The following is a 14297-nucleotide window of genomic DNA, read 5'->3' as shown; positions in this document are numbered from 1 at the left end:
AGCTCAGTGGAAAGTGTGCTTGGGTTCAATCCCCAGTACCAACAAAACAAAACGAAACAAGAAAAATCTCACAAGAATAATATCATGTCATATATATTATCTTCATCATGAATTCGTTCAATAGAACTCTGATGAAAACCCTTTCTATTCATCTGGTATAGGTCTAATTCATCTTTTTTATTGACTGCATAATATTCCACAGCAAGAATATACCATAACATACTGAGTGATTCTGTTGACTAAACATAACTTTGCACTTAGATTTTAGCTACAATAAATAAGGATATAGTAAGCACATTTTTATGTCATTATGTATTAATGCTTTCATTTCTATGGAACACATTCCCAGAAATGGAATTTCACAAATGAAATGTTTATTTTCAATTTTAGTAGAAGATACCAGATTCCTTTCTTAAAACATATCTGTAAGTAATGAATTGAAAACAGCAAAAGATAACTGGAGATGTAGCTCAGTGACAGAACGTTTGCCTAGCATGTATGACGCCCTAGGTGCAATATCTACAGCACTGCCCACCAACAAAAAAACCCCCAAAACAACAAAAACAAAAACCAACAAAAGATAAACTAAACTCTTCCATAAATTTTGCCAGTCTAATGAACAGAAATGAATATTAATTCTGCATAGTAAAATTTGTGTTAAATTCTTATATTAAAAAAGTTTACCTTTCCTAATCAAATGTTATTTGAATTTTTTCAAATGATTTACTATTGAAAACTTTCAAAGGTATATGGTTATTTCTCATCAATAACTAGGGAGCATATTTTTCAAGTATCAATGGTAACTCTGAATTACATATTCAGAAATGAAGAAATCAAGACATTCTCAAGGTGTTTGACTCTTAGGTCTAGTATTCTTATTCTATTCCTTTTGATGCTGTGTATCACAGGATTTTTAATTTTTATTTTTCTTGTTATCATTATCCCCTAATACACATGCTTTATCCTGGCACTACTGAGAGCATAGGCAGCTCTGTTGCCCTCATACCCAGAGTTGCCAATTCCACAGGCTGCCATGTTGGAAGTTTTTAAACATTTTTATATTCTTAGAATCTGTCATACTGTATTTGTTGAAATGACTGTTTGAATATATGTTTAAATGCTATTCTCAGCTTTCTTTTTCCCTGTCTTCCTAGTAACAGGGGAATTGAGGCAATTTCAAGAAAGCCAAATGGAACTTGTAATTCTTCTTGTGATCATTAAATTAATTTGTCTACAAAAATATAAATCTAAAAATTAAAATCTTACCTTCAGGCGTTTCTTTGTGCCACTGACTGAGTTCAGCAGTTAAACATTTCACTTGCATAATCAATAATGAGAGCTACAAAAAAAGAGTAAGAAATTTAATAGATATTCATAGATTAAAATGTAGATCATCTTAATACTTTTATATTAGTTCCTAACACAAATAATTAATAAAACAGTACAACTAAACTATAAACACCTAACACTGTAAACAGAAATCCGCTTTAAACTATGCTAGTTATAGCATGTTACACCAATAATACAGAATTAAAAATGATAAATTCTGCTTCACCATTTAAATTAAAAGAACCTAAGTACATTAAGGAGATTTCCTTAAAAACAACAACAACAACAAAAAAAAACTTAAAATAAAAAATAGGCCAGGCACAGTGACGTCTACCTCTAATCGAAGCTACTTTAGCTGGGCAACCTCAGTGCCTTAGCAAGAGATTCTGTCTCAAAATAAAAAATAAAAAGATGTAGGTATGTAATTCAGTGGTAGAGCACTTGTCTTGCATGCCTGGGGCCCTGAGTACTATTCCCAGCTCCAGTAAAAAGTTATTTCTTGCCAACATTTTTAGATAATTACGCATTAAAATGTTATTTTTCTTCTCTTAGAAAAACTATAACTGCTTTTAGCTGAATAGCTACATATATATTTAAATAAAATTTAAAGGGCTGGGATTATAGCTCAGTGGTAGAGCACTTGCCTAGCTAGCATGTGTGAGGCACTGGGTTCAAATCTCAGCACCACATATAAACAAATAAAGTAAAGGTCCATTGACAACTAAAAAAAAAATTTAAAAAATAAATAAATACAAATTTAAATACATAAATGAGATAATTTTAAAATAATATAGGTCCCCACAAGTTACACATAAAAACTGGTTTTACTCCACAAGTTTGTAGCTTGTAAACTGTGTATTCCTTAGCCAAATATAATTTGGGGTAATGTGGTTTTGGTGGTAGGTATACCAGGCATTCCAATTCTGATAATCTATGTGAAAATCCGTTTACTGATTATAAGATTAAAGTTCATCTATGCTTAAAATTAAATTCTAGAGCATTTTTAATCTTATAGTTGTAATTCTTATTGGTAACCAGACAGATTAAAAATTCACATTTCAAAAATGAAATGGATTTTACTGAAGTATTTATATCACAAGGGTACCAAGTAGTATCTTTTGCAACCTACAGTAGCTCAAAGACTCTGCTCTGTATCATAATAGTGCCTGTCAAAATATATCAGAAAGTGGGGGAGTGAAAAATATCTAGAGATTCTTTGGAAGTTTTATACAATTATATAAAATAGCATTGACAAATATTTTAAATCTTTATCAAAGCAAAGTTTAATATTTTCCTTACAGATAATTAAATAAGAATGTGAAAATAATTTTTGTGAACTATAAAGTGATTTATAAATGTAATTTATTACTAGGAAGAGATAACTTTTTAAAAAGCAACATTAAGTTAGGTAAAATTATCACACGATGATAAGGAATCCAAATCACTTCTGTTTAGATTAGGATGAAATATGTGAAATTACTGATGTTCATTTTAAACTCATAATAAACAATAATTTCATTTAGTAAAACCCATACATACTAATGATACTATATTGATAAAGCACATGTTTTAGTGTACCAAAGCCCAGCAGGCAAGCATATTTCTGATCTTGCTATTAAATTGAACAACATTTTCTAAAAATAATAGTATTTCTAACATAATTTAATTACTAACATTTTCTTAAAGTATCAAACTTCTTGCTTTAGAAAATGGACTTTTGAAGATTATAAAGTATGCAGAAAAGAATTAACAAAGGAGTACTGAAACTGTTTTTAGAAAGATCTGCTTATAACATTGTCCCTTGGCTGGCATTCAGAACCTTGCTGGACTTAAGAAGGCATGTTCCTACCACCCAAAAGACTCCTAACAATGGCTTAACACACCTAAACTGTTTGTGCAAAGAACACCTGCTTTCCTTCTGTTGGTCTGGTATTTTTGTTATCTGCCAGATAGATATGCCTATGTGACCAGCTTCCACTGAAAACTTTGGATAGTGTTTCAATGAGGTTCTCAGACAGACATATTGTCACAACTATATGCAAGACTTGAACAGATCCTATGTGACTCTACTAGGACAGAACTCCTGGATGTGCCTGGATTCCTGTGGACTTCACCCCAGGCAACTTTTCCCATTGTTGATTTTACTCTGTATCCTTTCATTGTAATAAACTTAGCCACAAGTACACTATATACAGAGTACGGTCAGTTCTGCTAGAGAATCATCAACCCTATCAGTGGGCTTGGGGACTCTCAACACAATAAGAAAACACATATTGTGTTTTCCTTGAATACTGCTATTATTGACTCTATTAGGATACTGCACATTTACGGCTACATAAGCACTCCCCTCAGACCCAATGTTTGGCTCACTGCATGAAAATCATTTAGGAAGCTTGTAGGTCCAATCCCTAATGATTCCGATTTAGTAGATCTTAATTTCTACAATGTAGAAACTATATTTTCCAAGGAAGATGATGGTTGGCTTATTATGCAATGCTCTTTCAAAAGCAATATTCAGTTTATTTATCCCTTGTAACACAACTACATATTTATAGTTTAAAAATTTTTTTTAAAGTTGTAGATGGATACAATAAATGTACTTGTTTTTATGTGGTGCTGAAGATCAAACCCAGTACCTCACATGTGCTCAGTGAGCGCGCTATCACTGAGCCACAACCCCAAGCCAAGAGTCAAAGAATTTTATGGACACAAAAAGGAATGTAGCTGTTTATCACTAATTTTGATATTAAGAATCTAACAAGTTGGGGGCTGGGGTTGTATCAGTGGTACAGCATCTGCCTAGCATGTGTGAGGCACTGGGTTTGATTCTCAGAACCACACATAAGTAAGTAAAATAGGTCCATTGACAACTAAAAAAAAAAGTGACAAATTAGTTTTTCTCTTTCTCAATTTTTAATTGAGTATCATTATAATCATGGACTTTTATTTTTTATATTATTATGTTAAATTAAAGTTATTATTCATTGTAATACCAAATTTGGATAGCAGGAGCACCTTCAAATTAGTTCTTTTGTCTTTTGACATCCTCAATAAGTTTGGGGAAACTTTCATTGGAATCATCTGTACATTGGATTCTGTCCTTAGAATTTTTATCGTTAAAATGTTTTTAATATTTTACATGGTAAAATACATCTAACTTTTCTTTTAGAATAGCTAGACTTATATCATTAGCCAAGAAGTTTTCTCCTATTCCTGATTTGCACATATATTCACCTACTTTTTTAACAAGATTTTGTTTTTTGTTTTTGTTTTTGTTTTGTTTTTTGGCTAATCCATCAGGAGTTTATGTGGTACGTGAGGAAAAATAGAGATCTAGTTTTATTTTCCTCCATGTGGATATCTAGTTGTATTACTATAACTAATTAATTCATCCTTTTATGCAGATTTGAACTATCATATTTTTGTCATATTTAAAATTCTTAATCTGATCTGCTGATCTATTCCTAAACCAATTATTATCTCAACATATCTAAATCATCTTCTTAAGCCTAGGGTAAAATCAATTAAGGTTCCGCTTAGATAGAAAAATATCTTTGGCTATTTTACCTAAAATGGAGTAAGACTATCTTTGCTCTATTTTTTTTTTTTAATTTTTAACAAGGTGTCACAATATCAACCAACAAGCTATTCACTCAATGGCTAAATGTATGTATTTAAAAAACAAATAATAAAGAAAATGTTTTCTTATTTATAATACGTTGATTAAATTTTTTTTGCACATGTGTGATCAAACCCAGGAGTACTTTACCACTGAGTTAAGCTACATCCTCAGCCCTTTTTATTTAAAGACAAGGACTCTCTAAACTGCCAAGGCTGACCTCAAACTTGCAGTTTTTCTCCCATGTCACTGGGATTATGGGCTTGTGCCACAGCACCAACTCCTTTTTTAAAATTTTTGATGGAGTCTTATTATTTTATTCATTTCCAACTCTTAAATCAGAAAGAGCAAAGAGTTTTCCAAATAATTAAGAATACAGGTATTAGTAAAGCTATTATATTTGAAATAAATATAAACAAATATACTTCTTTTCCAAAACACAAAGAATTGTACTTATATTTTTAAGAAAAAAAAAAAAGTTCATACCTGAGCATTTGAATTAGTGAGTGTTTCAGTTCCCGTAAGTGATAATTTATTCTGACACTTGATTGAAAAAGAGAAACAAGTCAGATAATATAACCCATAGACAATTTCCTTCCCCTCCCCTTTTAAATCAGTCCAATGTAATACTGTATGTAAAACAACATACAGATATTTAACATAAGAGTTTTAATTCCTCACTTTCTAGGCAGAAGGATGAAGAAGCAGCCAAACAGGTCCCAAAGTAAATACATCAAAAGGAAAAGGTAATACCAGAATGAAAGAAAAAGAACAGAAACTAATAGCTAGGGGTGAATTATAAACTACAGAATGGAAAAAAAAGGGGATGGCAGTAAGAGAATGAGAGAAAATACTGTGGAAAATAACAAAGTAGGTAAGACCTTAGTTAAGATCATAAAATAAGGGCTGGGGATATAGCTCAGTTGGTAGAGTGCTTGCCTCGCAAGCACTAAGGCCCTGGGTTCGATCCCCAGCACCGCAAAAAAAAAAAAAAAAAAAAAAAAAAATCATAAAATACCCTACAGGAGACACTGTTCTTGTGCCATAAAAAAAGAAAATCCAAAATTGTTAATAATGATTATATCTGAGAAGTAAAATTGAGTAATTTAAGTTTAAAAATTTATTTTTGCTTATTTCTAGTTGCAATTTTTTTAAATAAAAATTAGTGGATTTGTTGTTGTTGTTTATACTGGGGACTGAATCCAGGGGCACTTTACCACTATGCTACATCCTTACTCTTTTTTATTTATTTATTTGGAGACAGGGTCTCACTAGAATGTTATTTTTAAATCCAAATTTCTACACTGAAAAAATACAAAAAAAAAAAAAAAAGGTTACACAAATTATGTAGTAGATAAATTAATGATTTAAGAGTGCTAAGGGTTTATTTAAAAATTATTTAAAGAAATAAGAAAAGAGAATCTACAGTCAAGCGTGGTGGCACATGCCTATAATCCCAGTGGTATGGGAAGCTGAGGTAGGATGATCATGAGGTCAAAGCCTCAGAAATTTAGTGAGACACTATCTCTAAATAAAACATAAAAAAGCACTGAGGATGAGGCTCAGTGGCTCAGTGCTCCTGGGTTCAATCCTCAGTGCCAAAAAAAAAAAAAAAGAGAGAGAGAATCTACTATAAATCTGCCCTACTCTGAACCTTTACTGGGAAAAGGATGCTACAAACTTCTGCAGTCTCTATCATACATTATATTAAGGAGAACAGTATTTTTTCTCTATCATACATTATATTAAGGAGAACAGTATTTTTACCAAGATACTGTGGTGTACCAAGAGCAATTCTCTCACTAAAACAGAAAATGTATAGATGCTTCAAACTCAACAATTTCTAAATTAATTCATGCTTTCACTTATAATTATGTGTTCCTCCCATTTCTATACTGTGTTTTTGGGAATAACCCCTCCAACCAGCCAAAGGCCCAGACCACGAACTTGAAACTATCCAAGATAATTCTCTCCAATTTCACAGTGATTAACCTCCTTAATATCTCTTCAACCCATTCTATTTGTAATAACACTATTTAGGCCTTTGCTTTTGAATAGCACTACTACTAGAGACTCCTAAATGCTCTTTTTACTTATAATCTTATTCCTTTGCCCTCCATTTTCTGCAGAAACACCAGAATCATTTTCTTAATCTGCCTATCTGATCATGTCACCTCAGTGTTTATAATCCTGCTTCCCATAGTACACACCCAACAAAATTCTTCATGACCTTGCTCCTAGTTAACTTTCCAGTCTCACTCCACAAGTCTTTCTTCTTAATAACATTATTTATAATATTCTCCTTAGAGTTCTCTAAACTCTTGATCTTTCTGCTTTCTATGCCTGTCCTACTTTCATAGTTCAAGTCTTACCTATCCTTTAGAAATGAAATTAGTGATTACTTCTTATAGAAAGTTATCCATGACTCTTCAGCCTAGATAACATACTCCTCCCTAAGTATAATTTTGTACTTCAAATATTATATTACATATAATATTATATGTATAGCGGTTGCCTCAAGATAATAATCCTAGGATTAGGAATTGTCATAATTTTTCTCTTTCTATAGCTTATCTAGCATAAAGTTTCTTAAATGAATGCTCATCGGTCTAAAAACTAAATAAATATTTACCATATATAAAAACAAAATTCTTTCTTTCCAAAGTCTAATTATTATTGAAACCGATTTAACTCATATTAACTGATACATCACCTTTATCTCTTGATACTTACTTCTTCCATGTCTTTCCATATTTCTTCACATTCTTTAATAAGTTCTTCTTCAGTATCTGTAACAACTTCCACATCTGTAGTACTATCAGGATCTAGATCTTGCTGACTCACTGACATGTGGTTTGTGATTTTCTTAGCCTTATAAGAAAAACTAAAGTAAAATATATTTATTCATTCAACAAATAGTTGTTGAATACTTATTATGTGACAGATATTCATCTAGGTGCTAAAAATGTAGCATAGACTAAAACAGACAAAACCCTTCCTACTGAAAGGGAAATGTTAATACACTACTGTTGGAAGGAATATAAATTAGTACAACCATTATTAAAACAGTATGGACATTACTCTAAAAACTAGAAATAGAACTACCATATGATCCAGCAATTCTACTAGTGAATATATATCCAAGAGATATGAAATCAGTATATTAAATAGATATCTATAGCATTAGTCACAGTAGCAAACATAATGGAATCAACCTAGGTATCCACCAACAAATAAATGGATAAAGAAAATGTGATGTATATTCACAATGGAATATTATTGAGATATAAATAGAATGACCCCTGGGTTCAATCTCCAGTACTCCAAAAAAATAAAATAGAATGAAATTCAATCACTTGTGGCAGCAGGAATAAAGATACTATGTTCTATAAAATAAGTCACTTGAAGAAAGACAAATACCACATGTTCTTGCTTACATGTGGAAACTAAAAAAGTTGATTTCCTACAAGTAGAGCACAATAGTGATTTTCAGGGTTTGGGAGGGTAAGAAGAGGATGGAGAGAGGATTTTTAATGGGCACAGAGGACAGTAACATTAGTATACAGATAACAATTGTATATTTCAAAATAGCTAACAGAATTATGAACCTTCCAACACAAAAAAATGGAAAATGTTTGAGGTGATGGATATGATAATTACCCGAACATGATATTTGTACACTGTATACAGGTACTAACGTTAGAGTTTTGTTTGTGGGAGTGGGTTGCTGGGGTTAAACTCATGGTCTCATACTTCTAAGCAAGCACTTACTACTGAGTTATACTCCTAGTTCCTCTACACACGTATTGAAATATCACATCATATCCCAGAAACATATAAAATTATTATGACAATTAAAAATTTTTAAAAGAACAATTACCATTTAAACTGATAGGGAACAAAGTTACTATGAACTAAAAAAAAATTCCCTTCCACATGGAGTTTAATTCTACTTAAGGAAAGCAGACAATAAACAACAACAAAAAAATAGTATACAATATGAAATGATTTTAAGTGTCAAAGAGAAAAGCAAGGCAGGAAAAAGAATAGGGAGTGTTACAGCAGGGAAAGGTCAGCTTAAGAAAAAAGTACATGATTTTTTTTTTGGGGGGGGAGGCAGTAGAAATTGAACCCAGAAGCACTCTATCACTGAGCTATAGCCTCAGCATGAGACAGTATATTTTATACTTGACTTGTTAAGTTAGTTAAGGCCTCGCCAAGTTGCTGATGCTGGCCTCTGACTTGTAATCCTACTGCCTAAGCTTCTCAAGTCACTGGGATTACAGGTGTGCAGCAACTCACCTGGCTCCAAATTCATCTATTTTAATGGGAGAATCAGCAGAGTATCAAGAGCATAAATGCACATAAGTCAACAGATATGTTGGTAGGAGTTTGTGGAAGCTCTGTTTGGATTGCTCCTTAGGAAAATTTTAACTAAGGTTATCAGCTGTGAATGAGAATGGGGAAAAAGGATTACACATTTAAGAAGAGAGAAAAAGAAATATATAAAATAGATATATGAGAGAATGTGAGAGGATAACATAGTAGGATTACTGGCTAAGTGTTACAGGTCCACTGGAAATAAGTAGTCATGAATTTAATGTGAAACCAGAACAGGGCTGTGTGTTTTCCTCCACACTGAGGCACCACAGAGACAATTCAAATAATGGCCACAAGAGTGATCAGCTAAGATAAGTTGGAGAATATAATCACTAGAGGAGAGGAGGTCAAGAAAGGATCATCTATAAGGATATTAAAATCATTAAGAACTATGATAGTGTACAGCATAGGATGACAATGAGCCAAGAACTAATAACATTCAAGGAATGAGGAGTGACATAACCTTGCTAAATGACAGTAAAAAGGAAAAGCAGCAGGCAGTACAGTCTGTTGGCACAAGATTCAAAGTCAGGCAATTTTAAGGTAGTAGATCAAGCAATAAAGAACATAAGACATCTGTCCCACAAAATCAAACATAAACCAGAATAAATACCCTCCACAAGTATTTTGATTTATATGGAACTCTGAAGTTTTGTATTGCTCAATCAATAACATATCAACAGAGAAATTCTAAACCAGTTATAAATAGATGGAGAAATATGTATGTATACTAAAGAACTCAATACTGTTGAGAAGTTAATTCTCACAAAGTTGATCTACTGAATCTTAATTAAATCATAAGTTTTTGTAGGTTTGCTTTTGTGGCACCTGAAAGGCAAATTCTAAAACTTAAATAAAAGTGCAAAGAGCCAGAATACCCAAGACCATGATGATAAATAAGATGGAAGGACTTGGTCCATCAGATAGTAAACAACTATACTATGACTAGTATGTAACTGTACTTAAGTGTAGAATTGGCACATAAAGAGGCAAATTAAACAATAGAATACAATATAGTCTTTTTCGACCTTCAAGACTCAGATACACTCATGCATATGCTCACACATAGACACATTTTTTATTTTTGTGGTGCTGGGGATTGAACCCAGGGCCTTGTACTTGCGAGGCAGGCACTCTACCAACTGAGCCATATCCCCAGCCCCGCATATTTTTGACACATCATAAAAATGAAAATGCAAATCAAAAAGGAAGAACAAATTAAAAGCACATTTTATATATTATGCTGCTTTTTAAGAGGCATATTTTATTCCATATAGATCTATCTCATTCTTTTTAACAAAATGGATAGTATTTGGGGGGGAAATAAGCCTAGATTTAATCTTTACACCATTCTTCTTCCTCTCAAAAAATCTAAAAGCAGTAATCATTAAAAAAAAAAAACTCCACCAGAAAACATAAAAAAATACATTTTAAAAAATCTTGGAATAGGAATGCCTTTGTAAGCATAATTAAGTAAAATCTCTACGCAAAAATTGTTTTTAAATTTCTTCATAGGCAAAGATCTTTTTAATAAAGTTAAAATTTAAAACTCACAAACTGAGAAAAATATTTTTAATATATATGACAAGCCTTCATTTTTTTGATGTATAGTGTCTATAAATTAGTAAGAAAATACCCTGTGTGCATATATGACTATAGGACTGTTGTGATTCTACATCTTGTACAACCAGAAGAATGAGAAATTATATTCCATTGATGTATGATGTGTCAAAATGCATTCTACTGTCATGTATAACTAATTAGAACAAATCTAAAAAAGAGTAAGAAAAAATACACCATAAAAAAATCCTTAGAAAGTGATTACCACTAAAAAAATCCTAAAAAAATGATTTCCATAAAAGTCAGGACAAAAATTACTTTGGGGAGGAAAAGACAAAAATGTTATGACTGGGATGGGCCAAATTGGTGAATGGTGAAATTCTGAGGCAATTATCAAAATTTTATTTCTTGCCTTGCCTATGGTAAAGGTGTTCACATTACAATAATTCATGAATTTTACATTTATTTTGTGTGGGGATTGTTGGTGTCTGATTTCACTTTATAGTAAAAAGGTAAACAACAAAAAAGATAAAGTTGGCAAAAGACACAAATGGAGAATTCAAAGAAAAGGTAACAAATAACTTTAAACCATAGAAAAAATGCATTCCCAACTTCAATTTATAAAAATGCACATTAAACAAGTATTAGTTTTCATTCAGACCAACAATAATGTAAAATTTAGTAAGAAACAATACAGGCAAGTATGTGGAACAAGGGGCATGAACAGTTGATCAATCACTTGTAGGATAAGTAATATCCATAAAAATTTTAAATGAATTTATCTTTTGACCTAGGACTTCTGTTCCGAGGAATACTCCTACAGATAGGTACATTTGTATAAGTCTATAGAAGTATGCTTACAACTTAACTGTAAAAAAAAAAAAAAAAAAAAATCACTATAAAGGCATGAACTCTACAACCAGACTCTATAAGTTTAAATTCCAACTTTGATACTTACAAACTGTAGGACCTTTAGCAAGTCACTTAAACTTTCTATGCCTCAGTTGCTTATCTGTAAAATGAAGACATTAAATATTATATATCCCAGAGTTATTATGGACAATTAAATGACAATATATATAATGATTTTAGATCTATCTAGCATACAAAGAGCTATATCACTATTAGTTAGATCACAGAAAATCATTTAAATAACTTATCCAGTTTAAGATCATAAAACCAAACCAGTTAATTTAAATTAACAATTTAAAATATTTAATCAAAAAATCAATTATATAAATATTTGTCTTAAATATACCTTAACTCAAAAATTGTGCAAATTGATCTCTCTATACTTTGCAGAATACTGATCATTAAAATACATTATCAGTACAAAAGTAATGCAAAACTGTGTGTGTGCATGTGTGTATGTAAGTGGGTAGATATTCAACAAATTAGAGGGCTTGGAAATGAAATATAGTATTAGAATACAAATAAATAAAAACATTTATTCATGAGTTTGCTCTTTCTGCATTGGAAGGATACAAGGAGAAGTCAGCTGGCTGCAACCTGGAAGACAATCCTCACCAAAACCAGAAAACGGCACACTGACGTGCACTTCAGACCTCCAGACTTCAGAACTGTGAGAAATGAATTTGCTGTTTACTTTTTAAAAAAAAACACAAAAACACACTAAGGGTTTAATTTTATTCTTTTCCCACATTTTGTATCCTTCAACCTATCTAAGAATAGAACAAGCCAACTTTTTGAGGTTCCCAGTTAGGATTAAAACACCTAAGTTTAAAATAATACTATGTCATACCAACTTAAATTTATACTACTAATGGGGAAAAGATTAATATATATGAAATAAACATAAGTACTCATATAATTCTAAGATGTATCCATTTATTTAACAAAATGTTCTTAATGTGTACCATTGGTTTGACACTGTAACTAATGCTATGTACATGAAAAAGTCTTTGTCCTTATGGAGCTTATATTCTCATAAACCATTAAAAACATGATATAACTTCTGGTAGTTAGAAGTGCCATGAAGTGAGGCTGGAGATCTAGCTCAGGTGTAAACCACTTGCCTAGTATGCGGGAGGCCCTGAATTCAATCTCTAGTACCCAAAAGAACTTCCAAGAAGTGGAAAATTATATGACACAGGATGCAAGTGCTTTCAGAATTCAGGATAGTGAAGGTTAGAGAGACCTACCTGGAAGAATAAAGAAATTAGTATATAATATTTCCTAATAAATGTTAACCAGCTCTCTCCCATTATCATTACCATCTTCACCCTCGCGATTATTGCAATGGGTTCTGAAAGATGAGAAGTTGGAAAGGTAAAGTCCAGATTGCTGTGGAGATATTTTCAAGATATAAAAACATAAGACAGAAGGCAAAAATGGGCAAGGTAAATTTTTGAGACATAAAAGAAAGTTGTCTGATTGATTAGCGAAGAAGGCAGAGGAAAAAATGATCTTGAGAGGTATGATGGGCCAAATAATGGGGGCCTTTGAAATTAAAACAAGCTTTTCAACAGTGCTTACCATGGGCAGTTCCTTCCCTAAAGAGGTCTACTTTTGGTGTCCACCTCAAGGAAAAAGTAAAGACATTTATCTGGTTTGAAATAGGCAATCACAAGGCTTTGGAAAGAAGTGTGAAAATTGCTTTCATTTTTGAAGAAAAAGAGAAGTTGTTCTGACAAATTGTATTTAATGAATAAGGAAAGAGATTAAGACTAGATTTTAACTTGGGGGGGTTACCACACACACACACACAATATATATATATATATATAAAGGGAGGTCGTGAGTTCGATCCACAGCACAAGCAAGAGAGAAAGAGAAGGTGAGCGAGCCTGAAAAGACCAGAAAGACCGCTAAGAGATCAAATTCTTGAGAACGGGTGACAGCTCCATCCTCAGGCCACTGAGGTTTTCTTGAAGTAGCTGCTTCTCTCCTTCATCCACCCAATACGTCCTGGAAACAACTACAAATACTCGCCAACTTCTTCACTGAGTGTGAAAACAAAAAAGCTTAAGAGAGAAGACGTGAAAGTTCATCAGTTCCTTGCAACCCCGCTCCTCCGTCTTTTTCTGGTAACCAGCCGGGTGGTGGAGCTGGCGTTGGCGCCAGAGGCAAAGAACCAACTGACTCAAGGCCCAGCTGGACGTCGGGTGTCCAGTTCCGGGGTGGTAAGGAACGCGCCTTCGGCGCTGGAACTCCAAATCCTGTCAGCTGCCATCCCCGAGGCAAACTCGAGTTGTTATGGTATTCTCCTTTCCCATTTCTTACCGTCACAGAGCCACAGGATTCAGTTCTCAGCGCCGCGCCTTCTCAGCTGAGGAGCCGAGCTCTGTGCGCGCGCTGCTCGCTGATTGGGTCTGCTCTTAACCACCCCAGCCAATCCCGAAGCTCGCTCGGACGCTGACGAGAAGGCTGCGCCGCGGCTTTGGAATTG

The 14297-nt window shown here is 32.9% G+C and overlaps 1 protein-coding gene across 4 annotated transcripts in view; it reads right to left on the bottom strand.

The window, feature by feature from the left end:
- CENPK (centromere protein K) overlaps positions 1-14244 on the bottom strand; it is a 36620-nt gene extending 22376 nt beyond the window's left edge. The window contains exons 1-5 of one of the 4 annotated variants that reach the window (XM_079144888.1): positions 14132-14244; positions 11847-11900; positions 7682-7832; positions 5435-5491; positions 1267-1339 (exon numbers count right to left, since the gene is read on the bottom strand). In XM_079144888.1, coding sequence (XP_079001014.1) covers positions 1267-1339; positions 5435-5491; positions 7682-7798 — 247 coding nt within the window. In that variant the 5' untranslated portion in view covers positions 7799-7832; positions 11847-11900; positions 14132-14244. The remainder of the gene's footprint in view (positions 1-1266; positions 1340-5434; positions 5492-7681; positions 7833-11846; positions 11901-14131) is intronic. The other 3 variants (XM_079144889.1, XM_079144887.1, XM_079144886.1) reach the window with 3 other exon arrangements.
- Positions 14245-14297: the final 53 nt, after the last annotated feature.

The sequence above is a fragment of the Sciurus vulgaris genome (assembly GCF_902686455.1).
Source record: "Sciurus vulgaris genome assembly, chromosome: 6".
Lineage (NCBI taxonomy): Eukaryota > Metazoa > Chordata > Mammalia > Rodentia > Sciuridae > Sciurus > Sciurus vulgaris.
The sequence above is the reverse complement of the archived record's forward strand: the minus strand, read 5'-3'. Positions and strand labels throughout refer to the sequence as shown.